General features: G+C 55.0%; 3 protein-coding genes across 3 annotated transcripts; all 3 read right to left on the bottom strand.

The window, feature by feature from the left end:
* Positions 1–447: 447 nt before the first annotated feature.
* On the bottom strand, positions 448–4,168 carry CASTOR1 (cytosolic arginine sensor for mTORC1 subunit 1; the record flags this gene model as incomplete). Its single annotated transcript, XM_079543988.1, has 9 exons — positions 448–513; positions 585–679; positions 789–871; positions 942–1,049; positions 1,422–1,545; positions 1,762–1,894; positions 2,001–2,194; positions 3,905–3,975; positions 4,056–4,168. The coding sequence occupies 9 exons, from the start codon at positions 4,166–4,168 to the stop codon at positions 448–450; spliced, it is 987 nt and encodes a 328-aa protein (XP_079400114.1).
* A 1,705-nt stretch (positions 4,169–5,873) lies between these two features.
* TBC1D10A (TBC1 domain family member 10A) lies at positions 5,874–11,976 on the bottom strand (the record flags this gene model as incomplete). The annotated part of the gene is made up of 9 exons (XM_079543736.1): positions 5,874–6,266; positions 6,426–6,580; positions 7,096–7,285; positions 7,490–7,555; positions 7,713–7,827; positions 7,932–8,038; positions 8,208–8,315; positions 10,546–10,645; positions 11,777–11,976. 9 exons carry the CDS (start codon positions 11,974–11,976, stop codon positions 5,874–5,876), a joined length of 1,434 nt encoding a protein of 477 aa, XP_079399862.1.
* Positions 11,977–15,186: 3,210 nt separating this feature from the next.
* SF3A1 (splicing factor 3a subunit 1) lies at positions 15,187–27,847 on the bottom strand (the record flags this gene model as incomplete). The annotated part of the gene is made up of 16 exons (XM_079543961.1): positions 15,187–15,288; positions 16,294–16,365; positions 16,581–16,682; positions 17,471–17,625; positions 18,393–18,603; positions 19,305–19,547; positions 19,708–19,829; positions 20,194–20,379; positions 20,492–20,609; positions 21,252–21,445; positions 21,891–22,041; positions 22,425–22,499; positions 22,930–23,187; positions 24,008–24,212; positions 25,840–25,952; positions 27,782–27,847. 16 exons carry the CDS (start codon positions 27,845–27,847, stop codon positions 15,187–15,189), a joined length of 2,373 nt encoding a protein of 790 aa, XP_079400087.1.
* Between the last annotated feature and the right edge of the window lie 145 nt (positions 27,848–27,992).

The following is a 27,992-nucleotide window of genomic DNA, read 5'->3' as shown; positions in this document are numbered from 1 at the left end:
AATGCAAAATGGCTGGGACACCGGGCCACCCCAAGGGGGCTGTAGGGCTGCCCTGACCCTCCTGCGGCCCCCAGGAGCATCACAGCCACCACCCCACACAGACACCCACATGGGGACAGGCAGCACATGCTGTCACCTCTGCTGGGGCTGTGGCACATCATTGCTCCGGAGACCCCTGCTCCCCACCACCCCAATCCCCTCAGTGGGACCCTCTGCACCCTGAGAACACTGGGCAGGAGCCCAAGGCAGAGGAAGGCAACTAGCTCTGCAACTAACACTGTCACAGCAGTGTCCCCCTGCGTGTCCCGCCCATGGGCAGAGTGATGCTGAGCCACCGGGCTCTGCCCAGCACCAGGGAAAGGCTTAGGAATGAGGACCAACAAACACCGTGCTGGGGACAACCCTGTGCAGGAGGGGACTGGCACGGTGTCACCGCACACCTGGCCACTATCTGCCGCTCTCCTGGCGCTTCTGCAGCAGCTCGATGACCTCCGTGATGCCCTCCTCAGGGACCTGTGGGGACAGAGATCTGTCAGCCCCACTGGGGGACGCGGGGAAGCCGCGGTGCCGCGTGCCGGGCTCACCAACGCGTGGTCGAAGTTGAAGGTGCTGATATAATAGGCTGAGATGTCAACAGCAGCCAGCGGCTCGGCGATCTGTGCCACGATGCCACACTCATCTGGGGAGGCGACGAGACCGTGGTGTCACCAACACGGTGACACACAGTGGTGGCAGAGGAGGGGTCCCCAAATCCCTGTACCCCAGTGCAGACCCGCGATGGCACTCACCAAAGCCCAGGGGCTGCCCACCGATCCTCACCATCCGCCAGAGCTCCCCGCTGGAGCTGGTGAGCAGCAGGTCGCTGGGGAACCTAAAAAGGGGGGGAACTGAGCATGGCAGAACCCCAGTGCTGGGTTGGGACACCCGGGGACAGCACCTACTGCTTCTGGGTCTCTGCATCCATCACGATGGAGATGTAGCCCTCGATGAGCGAGAAGGAGAAGAAGGTGATGGAGTCGAGGTCACCAGCACCGGGTTCCTTGGGGGGGCTGCGGGGAGAGGATGGCACAAGGACCTCGAATCAGGAAAAGTGTGCCATTGGGACAGCTCCAAGGGTGCCACTGGGGCATCTCGGTGTCACCCAGGGGTGTCTCAAGGTGAGAACAGAGATGGCAAACTTGGGCAGCTGAGTTTGCATGGGGTGGGTGCCCACCCCATTTACAAAAAGCCCTTTCCTCTTTTGCTTTGTGTGGCTGCACCACATGGCTTGTCTCCCCAGGGCTCCTGTCCACAGAGGTGGCAGCAGGGCTGGCAGCACCCAGCGGTGACAAAAAGTTAGCAGAGTGCAAGGGGAGGTCAAAAAGGGAAGGAGTAAGTGAGGCACAAGGGGTGACACTGGTGTCCCCAGCGCTGTCACTCACCTGTGGGAGTAGAAGAGGACATCGATGAGCATGGTGGCGATGGCAGGCAGCGTGTCAGGTGCCACCGTCAGGATGCAGAAGCGGTTCTGGGGGCTCTGCACGGGGTGCAGCGTGGGGCTGGGAGCTGCGGGGCAGAGCCACCAGCTGTCACCGGTGCCCTTGGGGACAGCACCGCAGTGCCACCACGTGGCCACCGCGGCCAGCAGCGTCCCCCGGGGCACCGCAGGATGCCAAAAACGCAGCGGTCCCCGCAGCACGGGGGTGTCAGCAACGGAGCATCCCTTGGGCACCGTGCCACCTGGGGACGAGGTGGCCTCGGGGACATCCTGGTGCCACTCACCCGACTTGGGCTTGAGGAACCCATTGCTGGTATCATCACATGGGACCGGGATGGATTCACCATTCTCCTCCCTGTAGATGTCAAACTCCCCGGCCAAGGTGTGAATGACCACAGGCAGGTCCCGCTCCCGTACCTGGCAGTGGCGTGGCATCACCGTGGCTGTCCCCAAAGATCAGCGGGGTCCCCACCATCTCCCACGCGGCCCCGGGGCCACGTGGCACCGTCCCCACGGAGCTCACCAGGATGAAGTCGGTCTGGTAGGTGGAGAGCATCAGCACGGAGACGTGGTGCTCGGCCAGCGGCGCGATGACGGAGCGGGCGATCTTGGTGACGCCGGTGGCCTGGCAGCCGGAGGGCACACAGCCGTTGGAGACGACGCTGAGCACCAACCATGTTGAGTCTGCCACCTGCATGAACTCGGAGGGCGGCAGCTCTGTGTGGGAGAGGGGAAACTGAGGTATGAGATGGGGCTGTGCTGTGTCCCCAAACCTGCCGGGATGCCAGCAAGGGGGGACAGCGGGTACCGGTCTGTGCAAGGCTGGGTGCTGGAGGGGGCAATGGCCTGCTGGGGACAGGGTAAGGATACAGGAGTGGATGCTGAGGGTGGCTGCCTGGGGACAGCAAGGACATTTTGCCCAAGGCACCACAGGGTGTAACACTACGTACATCCCTGCTCTGATGGCAGTGCAGGGTGCCGAGTGCCAGCAATATGGGGAAATGATTCAGTGCTGTCCCCGTGCAGCAAGGGGCAGTGTCAGCTCCACACATGGGACTGGGAATGCTGGTACGAGGGACAAACCTCCCAAATCTGGGACGTGCCTCTCATCCTGCACTTGCAGAGCTGGCTGCAAGTGGGTGCAGCACGCTAAGACCCTGGGGCTTTGCACATCTCCCACCCCATCCTCTGCCCCTGTGCCACAACGGAGGGGACGTGGGACAGCCTCACACCGTGCCCAGCTCTGACAAGCCACAATCCATGAGGCTGAGCCCGTGCTGGCAGGAGGCCAGGGCTGCCTCCCAAAAAGCTGCTGTTGTTGGCAGGGAATGAGTGTGCCGGCCGGTTCCTTCCTGCCCCACACCCGCTCCCCAGGAAGGAACGGATCAGGGCCACGCTGTTCCTTCGACACCCCATGTTCCCGAGTGGGCACCCCCAGACCTCACTGCCCAGTGCTCAGCAGCAGCCAGGCAGCACCGGACTGAGACCATCCAGCTCATTGCAGCGATGAGGGAGGAGTGAGGCTGGATCCGGAGTTCTCAAGCCCAGGGTGCTGGCAGGCGCCTGTTCCTGTGCAGGAAGCGCTCCCGAGGACGGGGACCGCGGGGCCGCATCCCCACTTAATGGCTTTTCAACACCCACAGGAACCAGGGGCCACAGCGGGGGCTGTGACCACATGGGTGCCCCCAGATGCGTCCCCACGCCTTGGGGAGCAGCCGGCCCCGGATCCTCGCCCAGCCCCAGTGCCGTGAATTATAACACGGGGGTGCAGCAGGGCCCCACGGGGTGACCAGGGGGTGCTGGCAGCCCCCCAGCCCGGCGCCGTGCAGCGCCTCGCAGCCATTGTTTGCTGCTTCCCGCCTGCCCCTCGGGATCGAGGAGCGTTTGGCCATAAGGCCCCACATAAAACAATGCGTGGGGATCGGCCCCGGTTCCTCCGGCAGCAGTGGGGAGCTGGGCTGCAGCCGGGTGGGAGCGTCGCACCGCGGCCGAGCTGCTGACCTTTGCTCCTCGGGGCGTGAGCAGGAGATACAGCCCGGCCAGGGGGGTTTGGAGCACAGGATGGGGTCAGGATGTGCCCCCCAGCACAGCCCGTGGGGTCAGACCCCCGCAGCAGGCTGCACTACACGGGGATATCGCCCAGTGCCACCTTCCAGGGAGAGGGACTGATTTAGAAGGGCTGAAAGATCCCCAGCATGCCCTGATGGAGGGATATGGGGATATGGGGATATAGGGTTATGGGGACGGGCAGCGTTCCCACTCCCCACCCCATCCCACTGCAGAGGCACAGCCGCGTCCCCGTGGCTGCGGGCAGCACCGGAGCAGCCAAACTGGGAGAACCTGAGCAGGGCAGTTCCCTGCTGACCGCAGAGCTCCGAGCATCACGCAGCTGAGGCCGGCCACAACTCGTCGCCGCAGTGGCTATACCTTTGAAGCCCTCCTCGTCCAGCATGATGGTGTAATCCTCGGGGGTCTCGGTCAGGCTGAAGAACTTACACCTGCCGGGACACAACGCGGTGCGGTGGGACCGAGAGGAGGAGGAGGAGGAGGAGGAAGGGGTGAGGAAGGGGAGCGGTACCTGCAGCGCTGCGGCAAGAAGAGCAGTTTGAGCAGCGGGTGGGTGTAGAGCCACAGCCCGCGGCGCGCCAGGGACAGCACCCGAACGCGGTGCTCCAAGATGTGAAGGTCCATGGCGGCCGCGCCGCGCCGCGACGGGGCTCCGTGGGGCTATAAGGGCCGAACGGGACCGGACCGCCCCGTCCCGGCACCGCCCCGGGATGCGGGAGGGGCACCCGCCCGCCCCGCCCCGTCCCGCGACGCTTTGGGGAGCTTTAGTCCCGTATTCAGCCAAGCCGGGGGGGGATTCGGGATCCGCGGATTTCAAGGGAGGGGTGGGATGCAGGAACGCGGGTTCTTCCCCGCAGCCGCTCCTTCGTGGAAAGAGGGATTTTGGAAAAGGGGAGTGGAAGTTTTTGCACCATTCCTGCCTGCAGGGAGCACCATTTTGTACGTGGAAAGCAGAGAACTGAGGCTGAGGAGGTGGAGGCGGGGGGAGCCGAGCTGTTCTCGGCTCTGCTGGGAGACGGGCGGCCGGCCGAGAAGCCCCGGGGCTGGAGGTGACCTCCAGGTGCGTCAGCAGAGCTCGGCGTCTCTCATCTGCGCTTCAAACAGCGTTGGCCCCTGGGGCTGGGAGAGGTAGCAAGGTGGGTCACCTCCCTGCTATGTCCCCACCGTGCCCCTTTCCGGGACACTGGGGTGGGACGAGGGACAGCCACGCTGATCACTGCATGGGATGTGCAAGAGTTCTCCTCCATTTATAGGGATGCTGCCACTATTCGATGCCACCTCTGTCCCCACAAGCCACCAACAGGGAGGGAAGTGAGGCCCCAAACCACGCTTTGAGTGGACACAGGGAGCGTGAGCAAGAGCTGGGAGGGGATGTCCCAGCTCTTGAGCCCTGTCGTCTCCCCCCACAGCACCCACGAGAGATGTTGAACCCAGGGAGCCGCACACGCTGCGCCTTTACACAATCCTGCTTTATTTCCCCTTTGTACAAAACCACGTTGCCCCGCTGTATTTTACAAAGCCTCCCCCTGCCCACGGCGACGGGGAGGGGGATAAGAGGGGACCCCGCAGCGGGCAGCACCCCCAGCCCCGGCTCACCTCGGCCCTGCAGGGCACGGGGTCTGCCATCGAATCCCGCTGCCTCCGGTGCGTCCCGCCTGCAGTTCCCAACCTCGGCCCCCAGCCTGCAAGAGTTACTGCCACGGAGGAATAATAAATAGGCTCAGTGAATAGGTAAATTCATACTACATATTGGGCTACAGCTTGATACATCCTCACTAGATAAAGAGGAGGGGAAGGGGGAGCAGCGGCTGCTCCCGACTCCTCACGTACCCCCAGCCCCAAGCAAAGGGGAACTGGGTCTGGGTTTGCCCCGACAGTGTGGGGCGGGCAGGGGATGGGGGGAGGGATGCAGGAGACGTGGGGTGAGGGGATGAGGAGGGGGGCTCGTGCCTGGCCCCTGAGGGGCGGCAGGGGAGCTCGGGTGGCTCAGCCACCCTGTGCCAGGGCTCCCACCGCCGTGGTGCCAGCACCCTGCAGGGCTGGGGACAGCATGGCTGGATGCGTCCCCGTGTCACCGCGCTGGGTTGAGCTCCCACCGGTCACCCCACGGGACCCTAAATGGGCACCCAGACGGTGCCCCCACGGTGCCACACGAGCCCGCTTCGGCCACGTCCTGCTCCCTCCAGCCCCGAGCCCCCGTCGCCAGGCGCCACGAGGGTCCCCTCCCACCCTGGGGTCCCCTCCTGTCCTCGGCCACAGAGGGAACAGCGTCCTGGAGCCCAGGTCCGAACACAGCCCAGCTGAGCCCGGCCGTGGGGCTGCGCCGGCCCTACAAGTACGTGTCCTCGCTCTCCCGTGAGCACAAGCTCTCCTTGGACTGGTGGTGGGGGGAGCTCTGAGGGTGCAGCAGCTCACGGGCAGAGCCGGGAGCCCCGTTGCCCTCAGCCCCGGGGCTGTTGGTGGGACTGCTGGAGGCCTTCTCACGGTTTTTCTCCTTGCTCTTACGGGCCTTGGGCACCGGGGCGGGCCCAGGGGGGACGATGATGGAGGGCACGGGCTCCAGTGCCTTGCGGGTGGGGGGCTCGGCCTCGCTGATGGCCTTGGCACCGTGCAGGCGCGGGGGGGACTTGCACTGCAGCTCCCCATGTGTCTCACGCCACTTCTTCAGCTGGATCAGGTGCTCCCTCTCAATCTGCCGCTCTGTCACTGGCAGCTCAATCACCTGCAGGGAGAGAGCTGTGCTGCCAACGTCTTTCCCTCGGTGACAGTGCCACCCCCCCGGAGCAGAGGAACCCCTAAACCCGGGAATGTGGGGGACACGAGCTCTGCCCACCCACGGGCACCCAGCCCCAGCATGGCACTGGGCCCCATGGCACCTCACCTCCTGCACCAGGAAGGTCTCCTGCATGATCTTGGGGCTGAGGGCCCTCAGCCGCTCCATGGTCTCGTACTGGCCCTGGCATGACTTGAGCTTGTCTGAGGAGCCCAGGGTGTGTTTGAGCAGCACCAGGCCCACACGAAAAATGATCTTCACCCCTGCAAGTGGAGAAGTGAGGCAGTGAGTGGCAAGTGGGATGGGAGGATACAGCACGTGGGACAGGAGGACACCTGCTGAGCACACGGCCAGCAGGTGCTGCTAGCAGCCAGGCACACATGAGGATAAACACTGGTATTTGGGACAATACAGCCCATTGGGAGTTTGTTTGTATAAGCACTGATGCAAGCTAACTGGAGGGACACCTCCCATCAGCTCAGGCTGCTGAGCCCCACCCAGCCTGGCCTCACCACTAGGGATGGGGAACCCACAGTTTCTCTGGGCAGTCCAAGCCAGGGCCTTACTACTCTCTAAGCAAAAAGCTTCTTCCAAATATCTCCCCCCTTTCAGTTCAAAGCCATTACAATTTGTCCTATCACTTCACTCCCTACAGCCCCTTTAGGTAATCAAGGCCTCAGCAAGGTCTCCTTGGCACCTTTCCTTCTCCAGGTCGAACCACCCCCTAGCAGAGGCTGTCCTATGCCACATCCCACCCCCAGGAGGACGCAGCCCTTACCTTCACAGAAGAACATGTCCCAGACACGCAGCACGGAGCTCCAGGGCAGCGTGCGAGAGAAGGCGCACATGAACCACTCCGTCATGTACAGGATGGGGTCAATCTTCTGCTTGCTCAGATGCTTGTAGGCCACAGGTGAGACCTTGTGCAGCAGCGAGAAGAGGATCTGCCCGTCCAGCTGGATGGCCTCCTGCAGGGACAGCATTGAATGACCCCAGGCCCTGGCTCAGCCCTGAGATCAGCTTCCCTGTGCCTGGCCCCCGTCCGCCAGGACGACCACTGTTAAATCTGTGCCCCGTGGACAACGGCAGCAAAGCTACGCTGAGCTCCGGGTGTGGGAGTGCCCACACAGCCCTTCTTGCTCTGTGCACGGAGCTGTGGGCCCCTCACTCACCAGCTTCTCGCTGTAGTAGCCGGGGAGGTACTTCTCACAGATCTGCACCAGGCACCAGAACGCTTGCTGCAAGCCAAGGGACAGCAGGTGAGCTGCAGGCACCACCAGGGGACAGCCCTGCAGCCCCATTTTGCTCCAAGGCTCTGCACAGCTGAGGGCTGTGCTTTGGGGTAATGCAGTGTCATCAACTGAGCACTGGTGCCAGCAGCAGGTCCCCCCATACCTCGGCTGGCATGTGCATGAGCAGGACAGCAGCAATCGGGGCCTGGGCCTGGCAGTAGCCCTCCTCTGGGCGGTACAGCGTGTAGGCCTTCAGCACCCGAAACAGGTCCTGCTGCCTGCAGGAGGGAGGAGATGTGAAGGGGGGCATCTGGCACAGCCCAGCGTCCTCCCCACAGACCCAAAGTGACACCACGGTGTCAGGTGCAGCTGCTCCACTTACCCGTGGCCTCCGCGTGAGACAAACATCTCGTGGAAGGGGAACTGCCGATGGAGATCCCGCTCGATCACATCCAACCACTTGGGCTCCCCTGGGAGGAGATCCAGCTCCTGGGAGGAGAAGGTTGGGGTGAGGGCACCAACCAAGCAGCAGCCCCATTCCAGCACCAGTGCGGTGTGTATGGAGCTGGAGCCACCCCAAACATCTGCCTCATCAGCTCGTGCTGCTTGGGGCGCTCCTCAGAGCTGCAGGCACAGGAAGGTCCCCAGTCACACTCACATCAAACTTGCCAACATTCTGCTCCAGCTTGACCTTGCTGCCGGAGAGGTACTGCCACGCTCGGCCCCGCAGTGAGGGTGGGATCCCCTTCTGGCACCGCAGCCGGATCTGTGCAGGGAACAAAGCTGTCAGGGGAGCTGCAGAGCACCAAGAGTCCCAGCGCAAGATGCGGGTCGGACCAGCACTGCAACCCCCATTCCAGGGGACGTGTCCTTGTAGCACTGGGGACAGGGTGCCCAGCCACGTGCTGTGCTGACACACCTGGGCAGCCCGGGGTCTCCTCAGCCCCTTCTCCCCACCCCTGCTCTCAGCATGCCAGTAAGAGCTGCAGGGAGGCGTCTGGAGCTGGCTGAGGTCATGCAGCCTGCAAACAGCTCTCAACAAGCCTAGCTCTGCCTCAGAGCAACTGGAAAAGCAAATGTCATAGCCAAGCAGGGAGCGGCTGGCTCCTTCCCCACACCACCATGGCCCAGGCAGAGCAGAGGACTCCACAGCCCTACCACGGCCCCGGGGCAGAAGGGGCAGGCTCTGAGCCCCCGAGCTCTGTGCCCAGCCAGCCCCAGGTTTCCTTGGCACCGGCCAGAGCAAAGTCCAGGCTGGGCAGCGTGGGTGCCAGCTCTGCAGCATAGAGCAGACACACTTAACCCTGCAGCTGCCACCTGAAACCAGGCTGCGTCCCTTCCTGCTCCCGTCCTGCTGCAGCCCTGGTGAAGCAGTGCCACGATCTCCCTGTGGTCCCATGAGATGGACACTTGGAGCACAAAGCCCTGCACAGTTCCAACACAATCCCCTTGCCTCACTTCCTCGCTTTGGTGGCACACACCCTGTGCCCGAGCAGTGCCAGGGCTCTGCATGCTGCAGCCAACAGCTCCCTGAGGCACCGCAGCCCTGGGCACCGCCTGCCCGCCCAGAGCTCGCTCTCCCTGTTTGCCAGCGTAACTCAGGAGCAAGCACTTACGTTCCCAGCACGGTGCTGACGCCATGCTCCCTGCTGCACCCTCACCACAGCACTGCTTGTTTACCCATTTGGGCCCTGGGAGGGCTTTGTGCTTGCAGGAAACACCATGGGCAATGCCCAAGGCAGCCACGGGCAGCTCAGCCGCTGACAGCTCCTGCTTCACTCCCCTTCCTGCTGGCAAAGCAGCCAGGAAGGAAGCCGCCTTGCTGGGAGCTCAGGCTCAGTCGAGCTGTGCAGCTGGGGCAGGCTGAGCCCTCCGGGCCCCCCCAGCTCCAAATTTTGGTCCTGCCATCGCCCCCCGCATGCCCTTTGGGAGACCAGGAATGCATACAGGCCGGGGGAGGCCACAAAGCAAAGTGTCGCCGGATCTGCCCATGTGTCTGCACTCCCACGGGCTGGCTGCAAAGGGCAGGGAGCAGCACACAGCACTGGCACCGCTCAGCTTGGTGGGATCTGAGCCAGGACAGCTCCATTTCAGCATAGTGGAGAAGCGCAGGTGCAAATGAGCCATTCAGTTGCAGGGCCTGAGCACGGAGCAGCTCTCTGGAGCAGCCCTCTGAGGCTCTAGGCTCCGACTGTGCTGTAGGACAGAGCGCATGGAGCTCCGTGGGGACCTCCTGGAGCTCAGCCTGAGCACGAGGGAGCTGTCTGCCAGCAGCACAGCTGCCGGGCACTCACCAAAGCCAGGAAAGCACGCAGAGAGCAGCGCACAGCACGGGCAGAAACAAAGCGCCCGCCTGCTGCGTCCCCAGAAGCTCTCAGCAACCCTTTGCAAGCAGCCAAGAAGCAGACGAGGGATTCCTCTGCGGGTCACCAGGCACTGAGCGGCGCCCAGGGAGTGCCACAGATGGCTCCAAGTAGGGGCATGGCACGTCAGGGTTATGCCACCCTCCAGCCCTCCCCACCTCTGTCAGAGGCACGGCAGCACCCCGGGGCTGCGTTCCATCCCTGCTCCATTCACACCCTCAGGAGGTCGGGGAGCACCAAAGCAGTCCTGCACGGACTGAGCCTCCTGCCCAGCCCCAGCTCACAGGCTGCATCCCGCACATCAGCCTCCACCATTTCCTACCCGCGGCCTTTTTTGTTGTTTTGTTTTCAGCCTGCAAGATGCTCAGAGCAGAAGTTTCCATGACCTAACAATTCCCATGGCTGCACACAGGCAGCCAAGCCAGCTCTGGGAAGCCGCAGCCCGGCAGGGAGCAGCCGTGAGCAGCAGCAGCCGGGCTGGAAGGGGAACAGCCCACCTGAGCCAACAGCATCACCCAAAGGCAACACGACTGTGGGGACCTGCTACGTGTGGGATGCACTGAAGTCTCACTGGGATGCTGCTGCACGCAGCTGTCCCTCCCTGCTGCATGGAGACAGCAGGCGGGCACTCACCTTCTTGTGTTTTTTGGCCATCCACTTGTCCCAGTTGTTGAGCATGTCCAGCCACTTGGACTCACGCTGCCGCAGCACCTCCAGGGGAACCTCCTCCAGTCTGCGGGGCAAAGGGACATCAGAATGACTGCGAGCCCCGTACCCAACGTTCCAGAGGCCACCCGTCCCCAGGCTCCCACAGAGGAGCAGAATGTTTTCTTGCAGTGCTTAGCTTTGATGGATAACCCCAAGGGGCTGCCTGCCAGTGTTTCTGTGTTAGCACAGCCCCTCTGTGGGGTCAGCTTGTCCCTGCAGGGTCTGTCTGGTGCCACATCTCTGGGCCGCCCCATCCTGGTGGTGCCCCACGAGGTCCCACCCAGGGTCAGACGGGGCCAAGCACGATCGTTTCTGTGCAGCCTTCAATCAGCTCCGAAGGGCTCTGCCAGCACGGGGACCATCGGCACGGGGTCAGGCAGCTCCGATGTGGGGAGCAGGGGCTCAGAGAGGCGTGGGAAGCGGGAGGGATGCTGGATGCCGGGCTGGCCCCTTGCCTGCTGGAGCCATGCCAGCACGGCTGGGAGCCGTTAGCAGCCGACAGCAAGCCGGCAGCGGGCGACACGCAGGGACGGGTGCCACGGGGACAGCCGCGGGATGACAGCTCGGCCCTTCCCGGCGTCTCTACTGCCGGAACGCTCCGGGTGGGTGCAGCCGCAGCAGCTTTGCGGCCCGTCCTGGATGGATGCCACCCGACGGGACCGTCCGGAGTACCGGAGAACGGACGGACGGACGGACACAGCCGGCGTCCCGCAGCTGACACCCGCCCCGGGCACGCAGCCCTAACGCTGACCGCCGGCGCAACGCCCGCACCGGGAGCGCCTCGAGAAGCGACGGCCGGGAATCGCCGTCCCGTCCCGGCGCGATCCGTCGCACCACGGGGCCGCCACCCGCAGCGCCGCGCCCCGGGCCGTGCCCACCGTGCCCGCCGGGCGGTGCCGCTCCGCCACAACGGAGGGACCGGGAGCCGCGGGGCTCCCGCAGAAGCCGCCTCATCCCCGGCGGCGAACGGCGGGCAGAGCCGCAGGCCTCGGAGGGCGGAAGGAGAAGGGAGGCCCGGGCCGGGCGGCGGCGGCGGCGGGAGGAGGGCCGGGAGCAGCGGGGAGCGGCCGGGCGGATCTCCGAGCGGATCTCCCAGCGGGTTCCCCCGCGCTCTCCCTCCCCTCAGCCCCGTTCCCCCCCGCCCGGCCCCACTCACGCTCCCTCGGCGCTGCGGCTGCCCACGATGAAGCCGAACTTATCGACGCGGCGCTCCTCGGGGCCGCCGTTCACCTCCGAGTCGGAGCCCAGCGAGCTGAGCTCGTCGCCGCCCGCCTCCGCCAGGCTTTCGCGGGTGCCCGCCAAACCCCGGGCGCTGCCGGGCGAGCCGGGCCCGCCGCCCCCGCGGCTCTTGGCCATGGCGGCGGCTCAGCGGCGGCGCGGCCGCTCCTCCATGCCGCGGCCACGGCGGCGGCCACGCCCCTCGCAGCCCGCCACGCCCCGACGCAGCCACGCTATTGGGTGAGACGAGGGGGAGGAGGCGGGAGAAGCGGCTCGGCCAATCGAAGGGAAGTGCGGACGCGAGGGCTCGCCCACCCGGAGAAGGGATTGGATGAGAGGCGCGGGAGAGCTGTCAGTCAGAGCACCGCCCTCCTCCTCCGGGCCCGGTAGTGGCAGAGAGAGGGGCGGGGCGTGCGGGCAGCGGTGGGGGGGGCCGGGGGCGAAAGGATGGGCCGGGGGCATCGGGGGAGGGCTGGGGGTACCGGGATGGGGCAATGAGAGTCGGCTGGAGTGGAACTGGGAGACATTAAGATGGGACTGGAGGCACTGGAACAGGAGCGGGGGAGAAGGGGATGGTACTGGGAGAGCATGGGGCCATTAGGGCTGAACTGGGGGCACTGGAACAAAGCTGGGGGCGCTGAGATTGAATGTGGGCCACGGGGAGTGCAGGAGGGAGAGGAGGACTGAGGGCAGGGGGCTGGAAGCACTGGGACAGGGCTGGACCCTGGCTGAGCCAACCGTGGCTACATAGGGCCAGTGCTGAGCCCACAGGCACTGCAGTGCTACCCCATACTGGGGCACTGGGTCCACTCCAGGAGCTCCAGGACCCCATCAGCCCCTGGCCAGCATAGAAGGGCTGTGCTCACAGCCTCCCAGCACAACCACTGTCCCACCCCAGAGTAGCTACCAGCACCTTGTGCAGGTAGAACGGGCCGGGCTAAAAATAAAGCCCAGTGGGTGCAGCAGGGCCCAGCCCTGGGTGACACTGGGGAACTGCCCCAGCTCATGCTGGGCCACACCTGCAGCCCCCAGCCCTGCAGCCCAACCCTTCTCTCACCATGAGCCAGAGCAGCGCCGCCTCCAACCAGCGCTTGATTTCCTCCTAACAGCAAAAAAAAAGAAAAAGTAGAGATTTGTTCCTGAGGACCCTTCACAGAAGTGGACAGATCACCAAAGAACCCAGCACAGAGCTCAGCACACCAACCCCTTTCCAGATTTTTCTGGCACGCTGCACCGCAGGTCCTTCCCACCAAAGTGGCAGGCTCTGATAGCAGTTGTTTTGTAGGCAAGATACACGCGGACAGACTGCTACAACGTTTATCTGTGCTGTTTAGATTGGCTCACTGCTGGCAGGGCTCCATGCGAGCTATTTCCAGCGCTTCAGCACAGAGCCTGCGGCGGGTTTTCCTGCCAGAGCACAGCCCTGCCAGGCTCGTAAACGGGGCTTGGTGCTGCTGGAGGCTGGGAATGTCATCCGAGCAGCAGCGTGCAGCCCAGCCATCGAGGAAAGCACAGCAGGGAGAAGCAGGTTCTTGCACAACGCCGTTGGCACCAATTGCCAGAGAGAGAAGAGCTGGGTGACCTTAAATGCAGTCCCATGATGCTCGGGTCCTGTGCAGGATGCAGAAATGAGACTTCTCCATTTTGACGCTTTCTTTGCAGTTTCTGTCAGCTGTGGGAAACACCGCTCACTAGCTAGCTGTGTGCGTGCTGCTTTCAGCAAACCTCTCTGCGCTGCAATGACTCCCAGCTGCATTGCCCTGTTAGCTTTGTCTTCAGGACCGTACCCAACTATTGTCTAGCTTTGAAGTGCAAAAGGAAAGTACTTACAGCACATCCACTTCCCACCCCAACAGCCTGCTGACTTGTGCCCATGGTACTTCAGCATCCTGCAGCACGGAGGCTGTGTTGGTGTGGACACGTGGGCAGCTGTCAGCTGGGAGCAGAACCACAGCCACCTGTGTTGGGCTCCTGCCTGGCACCTCTGACAGCACTGCGCTTCCGCTTCCTCGGCTGCCTGGAAGCAGGGAGCACTGAGCAGGGTGTGGGATGTTGTCTCTTCCCTCCTGCTTTATCACTCTCTCCCCTGAGCACAAAGTAAGGTAAACAGGATGTTCCTGTAATGCCTGAGCACCTCCAATAAAACGAACACCCCCTTCTCCCCATCCCCCCCCCCCCAAAAAAAAAACAATCCATGGTTTCGGATTGTCCCAAAAGAGCAGAGGTGCCCAAATCGCAGGGCTGCTGGGGCAGCAACAGACAACCAACCTTCCTTGGCCACCTACGTAGCTTAACTCAGCCTCACTGTGTTTGTGCTGTGTGTTTCAAACTGCAGTACAGCTCTGATCTATTTTCGGGACCTATAGGCTCCCCAGGACCAAGGGATGCTGACTGCAGGACAGGAAGGATAAGACACGATTTCCAAGAGAGTTCTCACTGATTAGGCTTAGGCTCAAAATCTCTCTACACCCATACACAGACGTTGGTACACACAGCTGTGTTATGCTCAGGAATAACTGCAGCACTAAGGAAATTAACAAAATCCTTTTCTTGCAGCCTATTGTATGAAATGCAAGCATTTCCTAGAATAAACTCTTTGATTATGAAAGCCAGCATTTCCCCATAACATGTTTAAGACCAGGGTGAACAAAGTCCATCCAAAAAGCCTAAATCCCCAAGAATGAGAGCTGCCACAGACAGGATCCCGCACTGAGATGCACGTTTATTAAAACAAATCACAGGCTGTACAGAACAAGCATGAAGCTGCTTAGCACGCAGCCCCAGATCTCCTTTATCACAATGGAGAGCCATGCACGCTCATACTGAGAACAGAACTCCAAGTCAGGGTCAGTGCAAGAGGCTCTTGCAGATAGATATGAGACAGAAAGAACAAAGAGCTTACTACTAAGTATACAAAGAAATAAATTTTCAATTAGGGGGGAAAAAAAAGGTTAAGTGAAGCAGCAAATACTGTAGTCAGACAGATGATGTTCTTGGTCAGAAAATCCCTCAAATAAAGATGGATCTAGACTAAGCTGGGCATGACCTCAATGCTGCTTCACTAGGAAATTCACTGTAGAGACAGCAAACCTGGACAACATCATTCTAGCTAAGCACTGATCACTAACAGACTGCTGCAGCTACATACTAGCTCGCTACGTGCACACAGCTTTCAGGGCTCTTTCAGCTTCCCCCTCTTATCAGCCACCCAGCTATGGGTTCATTGTCTCCCTTTCTAAACTGGAGTCTACAGCTTGTCACAGCAGCCCCACGAGACTGGAGGATTTCAATGGCCGGGGTTACACCAGTGGCAAAGCAGCCCTGTTACACCTCTGGACTCCAGAGCTCCTATTTCTTTCTGCCTCCTCTTTCTTTGAGTGCCAGGTGAATCAGAGAGCCACTTGTCATGTTGTAATAAGCCAGGGAATTTGAATCCTTGATGAAGATGCCCTGTGGGGAAGACAAAAATAAAGACACAGTGACAGTAGAACTGTTAATGGTGCATTCCCACAAAGCCACAGGTAGACAAAGCCTTCTTAACACTGCTCTCAAAACAGGGTGATGACAAGAGTGCTGCAGGCTTCAGAAAAACCTTGAGGGATCCCAGTGTCTCAAAACTGGCACAGGAACAGGTAGGTGTGCTAGGATTACAGAAGAGCATAGCCAGATGATACACAATTGCTCTCTATAAACAGACAGATCAAATCAGTCACAAATGAAGCTATTTCGATCCCCTCCTCCCCTTTTTTGTTCTTTACAAAATTAGTTAAGCTTCACTTCTTGCTAAGGGTTAACATTATCTGCCCATAGACTAATTCCAAAGGAGGTAAGAGCTCAAAGTTCACTGCTTAGGCAGCAGGTTGAGCTGTGCATATGCATGACTGAAAACAAGTTACTAAAGAGGAGCAGTGCCTATCTAAAAGCACCAGACTCAAGAAATTGCCTCCCTTCAGTGTTTCAGAGCTCCCAGGGTTTCAGTGTACTGTTGCTCACCTCTTGAGCTCATGACAGAACAAGGGTAAGCTGCTGCACTTAAAAGCAAACAAACAAACAAACTCCAACCAAGTCGTCCTTCCACAAAATTAGCTGCATTTCAGAGATACTCCTCAAGCCTTGAGGCCTCATCTTTAACACAGACAAAGCGAAGTTGCACTGATGCCACTATTAGAAGCCTGTCCTGCACCAACAGTGCACAGTAATGTAACAGTGTGCTGCACAGGCAGAAAATCCATTCCCTCTGCTCTTTCCTGTATCTTAGTGGTACAACCTTTTCTTTAAAAAAAAGTCCATTTTAGTGTGAGAAAGCACTGTAATGCAAGGGCTTATAATAATATATATTATATATTAATATATATATTATAATAATATATATATTATATATAATATATAATATATATTAATAATATATATTATAATAATATAAAAGGGCTGTAATGTCGCAGGGCTTATACCCACCTCATACTGCAGCTTCTGTTTCCCAGCTGGCATCCCTGTGGCCTCATGGATCTTAACCTTTATAACAGACACCTAGGAAAAAAAAAAGCCTTGTTCAGACCTTTTCCTTCTAGACAGATGGCCAACATCAAGATCTCTAGCACACAACCCTGCCTGGCAAGAAGCTACAGAGTGGGAAACATCCAGAATTGTACAGCTCCTGTCACGCAGGTCAACCCTGCTCTCAACATGAACACGCTCCACAAGAACAAAGCAAGGGGCAAAGGCTGGGTTAATAAGCTACATACCTGGTCTGAGAGTGGCAGAGTGAACACCAGCACTTGGCCATTCAGCTTCCATTCAGTCTTGTCCTGCATGTTGGGGACCTGGACTTTGACTGTGACTGGGCCCTAAGGGAAATAATGATAAGGTCTCTCACAGGCAAGGAGCTCAGGACTGTGATAAGAGCAGCACAGTATTTATAGACCTTCCCAATACTAACCACATATCTTCAATTCCCAGTGAACGCAGAGATATTATTTGTCTCAATTCTGAGAAAGTCACTTCACTGTTACCATAACAAAGCCTTAACTTGGATTTCTCCCATCAGTCTTTTTGTGGGCTGCTCACCACGCACACAGATAGAGTATTTTGGAGGGAACGTACACAGTATTAAAGAAATGGCTTCACAAGGCAAACAAGTGTCCAGGAGAACAGCACTCCCTTCCTGAAGGGCTGAAGACCCAGCCCAACGTGATGCTGTTACTCAGAAGGGAATTCATTCTAACATTTCTATTGTGTTATGGCAGATCTTACCTTGCCATACCACCATGCTGACACTGATCTATTACATCTCTTTGCACCTCCAGCTTAGCAGCCTTCTACTTAAAAGCTTATCAGCATTATCTCTTCTTTACATTACTATAGCCCTACATCTCGCTGCCCTTAATTACAGAAGAGCACCATCTGTGTGCAGCACTACATTGCTCCTTCTAGTAAAATACAGGGCAGTTCAGTTTACTCAGGTATGACAGTAGGAAGGAACCATGTCAGCAAGTTACCTTCTTTTGAAATAGCTGCACATCAGCTCCCCTCTGTGTTCTCAGTGGACTTTACAACCCCTTTGAGCACAAGCAGCTGAACAGCCCAGCAGGGCCAGGACTGCAGTTCTCAACAAGCAGGGAGTTCACACACATACCTTGTTCCTGCGCAGAAACTCCTCCTCTGGAATCAAGCTGTCCTCACTCTTCAGTTTCTTTGAAACTGGCTCATCCTCCATAGGTGGTGGTGGGTGAACGGGAGGCATTGGTGCTGGGGAAGGAACTGGAGCCACGGGAGGTGCTGGAACAAATGCTGGAATGGGATGAGAGGAAGCACAACGCAGTCATCCACTGAGAAAACAGCAGATAGTCCTTTACATGAGCTCTTTTAGCAGACTGATAAAGACTGAAAATAAATGCCATCATTCATGCAAGCAGTTAATATAGCCAACAGTACCATGCAAACTTCAAACATCAGATCTTCCACAATGGGAAAGAGTCCAGGAAGAAACAACGAGCAGAATGGGAGCTTCCTGCAGATCTTGCAGAAAAGAAAACGCTCTGAATTTAGCATAGAGCAGTGCCAGCACCTCAATTTAAATAAAAAGGAAAAAAAACCAAGGCAGAAGTGTTTTTATGTTGTGCTTCTTAATTTAACACCACCACAATGCTACGAAGCCACTACAAGGAACAGAGCCAGAGCCAGATAACAGCTTTTCCTCTGGCAGCTGCAACTTCCCTAACAAACTGTAACACTCAGCCAGGTGCTGGCAGCTCCACTTTATTCTGGTTCAACTTGGAAAGTCACAAGGATTTGGAGTGTGCACCCAGTCAGGCTCCCATGGACACCAACGAGACAGAACTCCCATGCTGGAGCAGATGACTTGATCCAGAAGCCAGACTACGATTTATGTCACACTAAACATTAAAAAAAATGATCCTTAAAGAAGAGATTTATAGATTTTCAGCGCCAATTACGCACCATTACTACAGACAAACAGGGAAAAAGGAATCAAGCCTCAAACCCACACTAGACAGGAATCAACTGACAATTAAGTGGAAAGAGCTGAAGTCACTGACCTGTTGGTACTATCATGGGAGGTGGGCGAGGGCTCATGATGGGAGGAGCAGATGGAGGCATGGGGACAACGTTGATCCGCGGGGTGTGGATTATTGGTGGCATGGGGGTGGCTATGACAGACCCTGGAGGTAAACGGACCACGGAGGTCATCGGGGGACGAGGCATGACAGGAACTGCAGAAACAACAGCAGCACGGACAGGAGGAGGCATCTGCAGAGAGAAGGCCATTTTTTCTTAGCAGGTGCATGCAGGAATGAGCATCCCAGTGCTGCCCACAGTTCTGATTAAATTAAAATCACCAGGGCAACACCGGGAGGATTTCTGCTGGGCAGAGGCCTGCTGGGAGCCTTAACAAGCCCACCGTATGGCAGTCCCAGCTCCCTGCAAACAGGCACAGAACCTCATTAACACATCAAGCAGTTCTTGCTTCCCTCACCACTCAGGGACTGTGAGACATGTGGCGACCTTGGAGGAGTGAGCAAAGCCCTTGCTCCAGGAGAACACGGGCAGCAAGACATCTGTGAACATTCCTTACTTGCCACTTCTTAGTTTTTCTGCATCATGTCTCAATTTTTTAAAATGTTTATAAAAAAAAAAGAGGTCCCAACCCATTCATTTGTTAGCCGTGCTTCCCTCCCCCAAGGTGTCACCACCCATGCTCTTCCCCTGTGCAACTCATCCAGTCTTCTTGATACAGCTAAGGATTAAGAACTCCACCTATACCTCATTTTCAGTTTTTAACTGCAAGTTTAATAGGGATGTTCGGAAGGTTTAAGAGCAGTTTGGAATGCTAACTTCTCTCAAAAGCTGTTACCAGCCAGTGTCCTGCTATAACCCTGAAGCTTTGTCAGGACTCCCTTCCAATTATCCACAGTCACAGCTGCTTTACTTACGGCAGCCCCAGCACTTACTGTGGGTGGACGAGGCACAGAAGTGATAGGCTGAGCACTCGGAGGGGGATTCGATGCTGATGAAGGAGGGGGTGGCTGGGGCATTTCATTGGGTTTGCTGGGACCAATCTTCTCCTTGCTGTCATCTTCTGGCACCAGTCCCTTGGCCTTATGGATAGCTTCAATTTGCTCTTGAAGAGTAATATTGGCCTGAGCAGCCTGTTGTGTGCGGGCCATGCTGCCTGAGTGGCCATCCCAGGTCACCTGTCAGGATAAAAAGACATCAGAGCAACCCCAGCCTGGGCAGACTACGATACGAGCTACAGACAGATCAGGACAGTAGTTTTACCACAGTGACAAGGTCAAAAAGAATCCTGAGCATTCACGATGCTACAAGAACCTATTAAAGCAGTTTGCACTCTACCTTTTCCTCTGGTTTCTGAATTTCCTCTTCACCAATCTTCTTACCAATGGCAGTTTCTTCCACACCAAAGATATCGGTACGGCGCTCCGCCAGCTGCTTCAAGCTGCTTTCGATATCCAAACCTGCAAGCAAGAAGAAACTCTTCCACTAAGTGAATAAAAAGAGACTTCATCCTTCATTAAATGATCTTTAAAACTATTTGCTACCTAATGGCCTAGAGCTGCTCTTTTCAGAAAGGAACTGCAACCGAGGTCTGGCCAGCAGCAGCTAACGCTCTCTGCCTTTATCTTTGCAGAAGGGCTTCAGTGTACTAGCAACAAAAGTATCAGTATAATCAGAACACTGAGGACATGAGACAGAAAGCTACATTTAAGATGTAGCTTTTCCCCTATTAGCAGGAACTCGGGGGAGCGGAGACACGCTAAAACGTTCACAGAAGGATTCAGGAAGAGGAACTTGCAAGCCTTGCCAGATGCACAAGCTGACCTGGGGCATAGACCTCATCATCGCTCTGCTTTTCACGGATGGAGCGATCGCGCTGCTCCAGCCATCGAGGATCCAGCAGACCAATCCTCATGTGCTCTTGCATTTTACTGGCAGGAATCTTCTCCCCAGTGATGGGGGAAACAAGATACTCGTCTGGAGCTGGGGCAGGCGGTAACGGTTTTGAAGCTGGAAGAACAAAACCACGCTGTTAAAAACACACCACCAGAGGATGCAGCCCAGAAACAAACAGCTTGGTGATCCTTCATTAATACAGCTGATCTCTGGCAGCTTGATTCACCTTTGGGATCGTAGTCTTTCCTCACGATGACCTGATCTGGTGTGGGAGGAAGAGGTGGCGGCATCGGAGTTTCTGGAGGAGGAGGAACTTTCTGACTTTCATCTTCGTCATCTGAGCCCTGATTTAAAGAAAGAAAATCAAACTGTGCTCCAGCAGTCAAATACTCCCACAAAAAACTTTAGAGAGGCGTAAAAAAATCCTGTGCAAAACTACAAGGACTGATTATGCACCTTCAAAGTAACTGAGCTATTTTGCCTCTCAACACCTCTACTACAGTGGTTCCTTTGGGTAATCATGAGTGCAAAAATTAAGCAGACTGAAAAAAGGAAGCAAGTATGCCTCAGCTTCCACATTACCACAGCATGGCAAGCCAGGGCTCACGGTTAGCCTTGATGATCTTGTTTCTTGCTAACAGAAAAACTGCTTATATGCAGTGGTTAAAAGGAAGAGTCTAAAATGAGTCATTTTTCAACATTCCAGACCCTGGTGTGTGAGAAAAGTTCAGAAGGCTGGATGACAGAAATGAACTCGTATCAATTCACCGGGTGACTGAATTCCCAGATTCCTCTTGTAAATTGTATCACCACAGAAAATATTACATACACCATATTCCAGTATTCCAGGTCGTTTTGAAATTCAGTTAGAAGGATGGAAATCTCATTCCCTCAATATACTGAGAAATGTACTATAATGAAGACCATAATAAACCCCAGGCAAATCTCACAGGGCAAGAATAATGCCAATTCTGCTGGCCACCTACCTCATCCATATCCTGCACCTGCGTGTCTTGATCCAGCTGAGTCGAAGGCTCATCTGTTTTCTCTTGTTTTTCATCTTCTTCATCTGACTCCACCTCCATCTCTACCTCCTCACTTTCCCCAAACTTCTCATAGCGCTCCTGGATGAGGATTCGAGCTCCCAGCTCTTCTGGAGTGGTGGGAGGTGGGAAATTCCCTACAGTGCAGAAAACACAGCTTCTGTTTCTTGATCCCATTCGATTGCACAATGGGAAGAAAACAGAAATACCAGTTTTTTAAGAAACAGTTTTTCTACAAAACAGGGGCAACAAAAGCTCCTGCCAGCTAAGGTATTTGCTCGTCCTGTTTTAAACTCCATCATGACCAACGTTATAACAGCACCTGGAGACAGAGTTACTTAAAGGTGAAAGCACCACCAGAAAGCAGGACAAGTTTTGCTGTCCTGTTTTGAGACAGAAAAGCAGACACTGCCACAGCACACTGCTTGATTCCAAAAAACAAAGAATCCAGCCCTACCCCATCATTAGGAAGCTTTTTCATTTTGAAGGCTATACAGCTGTAAAACCCCACCTCTTCCTAAAACCAACACCGTACTCAGAGGAAGCAGAGTTTCCTGAGGTTACAATGCCTCTTTTCACTACCTTGCTCGTTGGGCTGAAAGTCCACCGTTTCCACAACCACAAAGTCATGCCAATCAATCTGAGCATAAGCAACACGTTCCTTCTCCTTCTCTTCCTCTTCCTTCTTTCTCTCTCGCTCCTGGAACTTTGCCCACTCCACTCTGTAATACACCTGTACAAGCAGACCCAGAGTTAGCACCAAATGTCACACCAAAAATACGTAATAATAATCTCTACAGTGTCTAAAATTTATCCTAAAAGCCCTCTCAAGGTATTTATACAAGGACTGCTTTGGAGGCCAGGCAGGGATAACTGTAACTTATGTAGAAGCTCTAGGCTTGCCTACTGAAAGAGCACTGCACCAGCCTCATGAAGTGGCTTTCTAAAGCTGGAATGTGGATCTCTTGAATCAAGAGCAAGCCAGATGTGACACATTAGGTCCTCCCAAAGATTCACAGCAGGGAATTGACAGACAACAAATTAGATGTATGCAGAGACAGAATTCAACACATAACTGAAATGCTTCAGCAATTTTGAGAGTTATTCGTGTAATACCTGATCCAGGACTTCTTTGGGGTTTTCAGCCTCCTTCTTGAGCTTGATGAGTAAGCCTTTCGGTGGGATCAAGATCTGAAACACATTTTGCAGGACAGTTCATGACTGCTTTTTGCCAAAATCTTAAGAGCAATTATTCTCTTTCCATATTAATAGTAGAACTCTGTGGCTATATCCCATCTCTCCAGTCTGGTCAAATCATTGTACTTGCAGTTAAACCATTCACTTTTGCTCTACCTACACTCAGTACTTTAAGAAATGCCACTTTTTGAATTTATTTATGTTACTTAAGAATATCAAAGACTAAAGCAATAACCCAGAGCATACAGTGCTGCATGTTGCCAACAAGCTGCAAGAGATCCACCCTTTTTAAAGGGCAATTTTAAAGGATGGACTCCTAGACCTGTGTGTATTTCTAGGCCAGCTGTGTTTTAGGGCATCATAGTCTTCAAAATCAAGAGTGCTGCTGAAGAAATCGACCTGAGAGGTGCACTGCCACGAGTACCTTCGTGTACTGCTCAACCAGCTTTGTGAAGTAGTTGAAAAGGCTGTGCTGCGGGCGAAGGAAGTCAAACTGGTAGTTCCTCTGCTCCTTCTGCATCAGCTGAGTCAGGAACTGCCTCCCGTTCCGAGCCACAAACTGCGCTGTCAGCTTCACCACATCCAAATCAAAGGCAGAAATCGAGGGTGGATCTGCGATGAACTCAAACTCTGGAGGTGGCTCTTTTGGAACAACCGTCTCCTGGATCACCTGGGCCTGCACCTACAGAGCAGGATGGAGACTGCTCAGTGACTGCAATCGAGTTGGCACTGAACACTCCAGAGGGCTCATCTTCCCTTCGGCCATTGAAGGAAAACAAGGTTAGTCTAGATATTCTGGCAACTGCAAGGACCGGAAGGAAAGCAGTAATGCTGGGTTTCTCTCTGTAGTTGGGTGTACTTTCAAACAAACACTGTTCCCTCAGCTAATGACACTGCAGGCTATCAGGACTTCACCACAATCCTCCAGTCCTTCAGGCAATTCCACAATGCATAAGGTCATGCAAAGCATGTAGAAGGCTCAGTCAGCATCCTTTTTCCACTATGAAAAAGTCTATGAAGACAACTAAGCAAGATTAGCAATGTTTTGTATACGTATTCAGAAGATGATGATCCCACTGGCAGGAAAGAGCAACAAAACAGAAGTGTATCTCTGAGACAGTGTATGCAACGTGCCCAAACTGAACTCCAAAGGATATCTGAGGATTGTGTATGGTAGCCCTAAATTCATACACTCCACGTGAACACTGAGTCTTAAGTACCATACAAGTCAATGCATAACTAAATATAATTAAAATGCACCAAGTAACACAATTTATTGATCTTTCACACAACTTTTTAGTTACCAGCAACCAGAGGATGCACATCTGCATCAAAAGAAAGTCCCAGATGCTAAATTTCATGCCTGTGAGTTGTCCTCTATTGCGACCATTGTGAAATTAAGTCCTTCCTTCACACTGTCTTTCTACTTTCATCACTCTGCCTAGCATCACGATGTGAGAAACAATTAGTGAGAAGCAATCGAAGCGAAAAGGAACATGTACCTTCTGTGGAAGCTGCTGCTGAGCAGTTTGCTGCTGTTGCATGACCTTGGGAATAGCAGCTGAGGGCTCCTGTGCTTTGCCCTCCTTGAACTCGCTGACTTTGTGCCGGTAGTACGCATGGTAAGGATCGTTGGGATTCAAGAAATTGAACTTAGGGTTATTTATTTCATTCTGACGAATTCGAGCTTCAAATTCTGGACCATTTCTGCAGGGTGGAAAAATAAGTTTAGATAATGGGTATCAACTCAAGCACAGAAGCCCATTTCTTTCACAGCAGGCTGTGTTCATGCGTCTGCCTTCCAGCAGGCAAGTTTCTCTCCTGTGTGGAAGAAGTTTACCTCTCCCTACCTCTAAATAACCCACACCCAACACAGCAGCCAGTCACACACCATGAGCTAATTTAGTCTTCAGCATTTCACAGCAAACATTTTTAGGACAGTCAAAAACTTCCCATTCCACTGGGTATACTCAAATCAAACATGACTGGATGATGACATGGTTTATTGGAAGATATTCACGAGCTCCTTACTAGACTACCAAGTTCTTAAAACTAGTTTCATTTCAAGAAAGTTCAGCTAAAGAAAAGGTAGGTAATCACCAGCCTGCTCAGAGATGGACCACACTGGAGAGCTCCATTGCTGCATTTAGGAGAGCCAGTTTTAGCTCCTCTACTCCCACCTGAAGTTAACAGCTACTTATTTTCTGAGGGGAGATTAAGAAAGCTAAAAGCTTGCTGCAGCATGCTTCCCTTCATACTCTCTGGCCCTGTTTAGGCACTAAATCTCTCCCAAAAGAAGATGTCTCTACAATAGGAGAGGATAAACAAAGTTTCTTCCTTATCTTCAAAGCAAGCTCAGGCTCCTCAGCAGCATTTTAGAGATCAGTTACACAGCAAGTGTCTCTGACCAGACCATCATTTAGTGATTGCCTTAAACCAGCAGTTCCATTTTAGCAATGTGGAAGCACACAGCGTCCAGCCTGCCTGGATGCCATGCAGAATTCACATAGCCAGCTGAGGAATTCACTTCCTGTGCTATTTGTACTCAGCCAGAAAGACCGAGATCCAGTCCCTTGATACCCCACATAGCATGAAGGCAGCCAGAAATACTTCAGCATTTTAAGAACATAGAAGACGACGGCCAGGCCAACAGCAGCAGCTTGTGTTTGCACATTGATAACAGGAGAAAAGAGCCCGAATGAGTAAAACACATCAAACTTTCAGGTTTCTCCCCCACCTATGACATCTATAGCTGTGATCATCGACCTGCTAATCAAAACATGCCACGCACATCACGGGCAGCTTGCCTACCCCAGACCTCTCCCTGAGAACATGCACTTCTACCCCCTGGGCTATAGAGGGGGAGAGACATCGGAGTCAGCATGCCCCAGAGGCTGGGACACTTCATGGAGCTGTAGGCAAACAGGGATGGGACTGAGCCTTGGGAATCCAGCATACCCTAAAAGAGGTGACTGCCTACATATTGTAAAATAGAGTGAAAATAAATTAATGACTTCTTTGGCTCACTCATTGAATGAAGTGCTAGTAACAAGGCTTCCTTTCCCTTCTACCTGGAACTCTGTTTGCCCTTCAGGCCATTTTAAAAAGAATTTAATTACTACCACAGCTTTTCTAGCAAAGCACACGTTACATCTCTAAGAAGACAACTGCTGCCTCTTTTCTACAACCTCTCTGGTAAAAATTCAATCCTTGAAACCTCTATGGAACGCTGTGGGACTGTGACCAGTTTCAGCTTCTGGAGACAGACAGTAGCACTGGGAGGTGAGAGGCAGAAGAATCCCACGGAAGACAAGACAACACTCGTGCTGTTTACCTGGCTACGAAGCTGGCAGTCTTGTCAACAATATTCCTGACCTCAGGAGGAGGATAAATAATTCCCACCACAGGCTTGGCTGGTGCTGCTTCCTCTTTTGGCTCCTCTTCTGGCTGCAATAAAAACATTTTTCTTACCGTCTTTTGTACTGTTACCTCCTAAGTAGAAGAATATTCCTGTACCACCACCTCACCATCTCTGGAAGATACCTTTCACTCTGCAATATTTGCAACTAGTCAAGACAGTAAATTCAGATTAAATCTAGCCTGGTAACAAGAAAAGGGACTACAAATGATCTCAAATATCACATTATACATCAGCATCAGAGCGTGAAAGCATAGCCTGGTAGTTTCCAAACATACACCGGGTTTATTTTTAGTGAGTTGAGCTGTAAAATTCACTTCCCTCTCTCTATCAGTTTCCTCATCTGCACCTGGAGGTGACAGACCTAAGGTACCTTAGTGAGCTGTTCTGAAATACCATGCTGAAGGAGTGCTCTGTAAGAATTAAGTACTCCAAACAGCAACTCCTGCAGTGGACAGAACTGCCTATTCTCCTCAGTCCCCAAAGCACTGAATTTTCCTGGCACCAAGACACGGTTTAACAATCTGAACCTGCAGTCCTGCAAGGCAGCAGCACTCCCCAGCTTCCCAGGCAGGGAGATGGTGTTTGTCAGCCTGTCAAGGGCACCTGCTGCGGGGGCTGCTGCAGCGAGGCAAGCAGGAAGGCTGTCCCACGGGAACCAAACAACTCTTCCCAGTGTTTCTGCTCTTTCAGCTTCAATCCAGTGCAAGTTTATAGATGCTGAGCCAAGATGTAGCAAAGTGTGCCTATAACACCACACATAGGAATAATTCAGCACTGCTGGACAGCTCTGGAAGTTAAGAGCATTGCAGGCTGGATATTTAGATAAATTTCTTTTCAGAAAGAGCAGTGCTGCACTGGCACAGCTGCCCAGGCAACAATGGAGTCACTGCCCCTGGAAGCTTTCAAGAAATGTGTGCATGTGGCACAGAGGGACGTGGTCAGTGGGCACGGTGGGGTGGGGTGACAGTTGGACTAGATGATCTCAGTGGTCTTTTCCAACCTTAATGATTCTATGATTCCTAATGGTCTGCAGGGCTACCAGAAATGGGAATCTAAGCGCTCAAGCCAACATTAAATAACACACAGCTTCCCATCCTACTAAGGCTGCATTAAAGACTTTCCCATAGCTGAGAAGAAATCAGCAGGGTGTTTTCCTCTCTGCAGCTGTGGGAGGACCTGAACCACGGCCCCAACACTCTCCCAAGGGCAGCTTTGCCTTTCAATGCAGCCAGCTGCAGTTCTTTGCAGGATGCTGAAGGTGCCTCCCTTCCCTCACAGCACAGCTTTCACAGAACAGACACACAGGACATCTTTATAATCACCGAAAGCCTGGCAGGTTGTTACCGCTTGTTAATTCCCTGAAAGCTTCAAGAGATAAACTTTTAATCGGGCTGCATATTAGGAAATATTTCTTCTCCAAAGAGTGGTGCTATGGTAGCACAGCTGCCCAGGCAGCGGTGGGGTCGCTATCTCTGGAGGTGTTACAGAACTGTGGAGCTGTGGCACTGAGGGAAGTGGGCAGGGGGCACGGTGGGGGTGGGCTGAGGTCGGACCTTGGATCCAAGGGATCTTTTCCAACCTTAATGATCTAAGTAGCAAATTAAGAGGAAAACACAACGACTCCTTTCAGCTTTCATTCCCACTTCTTCCAAACAGCAAAAAGCATTAAGCCCAGGGATGTCTGATCACCCAGCGCCGTGTCGCCTCGCTGCGATGCCGCAGAGCTGTGGGCAGCCGGGAGGCCGAGGGACAGGGCCGTGCACGGGGACAGGGCCGCCGCTGCAGGCCTCGCTAACCCCGCCCGCGCAGTTCGCAGGCCCGAAGCCCCCCGGCCTCCCCTCAGCGCGGCTCTTACCGGTTTGCTCTCCGCGGGAGGCGCTGGCTGCGCCGGAGGCCCGGCCTGCACGGGACCGGCCGGCATGGCGCTGCTCGGGATCTCTCGGTAAAGGCCGCAAAGAAAGGGGCAGCGCCGCTCACAAAATGGCGGCCGGGCGCCTAGAACTGCGCACGCGCGCCGGAAGTGACGCACCGCTCCGTGGCAGGAAGGGGCGGGCAGACGGGGGGCG

The sequence above is a fragment of the Tetrao urogallus genome (assembly GCF_951394365.1).
Source record: "Tetrao urogallus genome assembly, chromosome: 17".
In the NCBI taxonomy this organism is placed as follows: Eukaryota; Metazoa; Chordata; class Aves; order Galliformes; family Phasianidae; genus Tetrao; species Tetrao urogallus.
The sequence above is the reverse complement of the archived record's forward strand: the minus strand, read 5'-3'. Positions and strand labels throughout refer to the sequence as shown.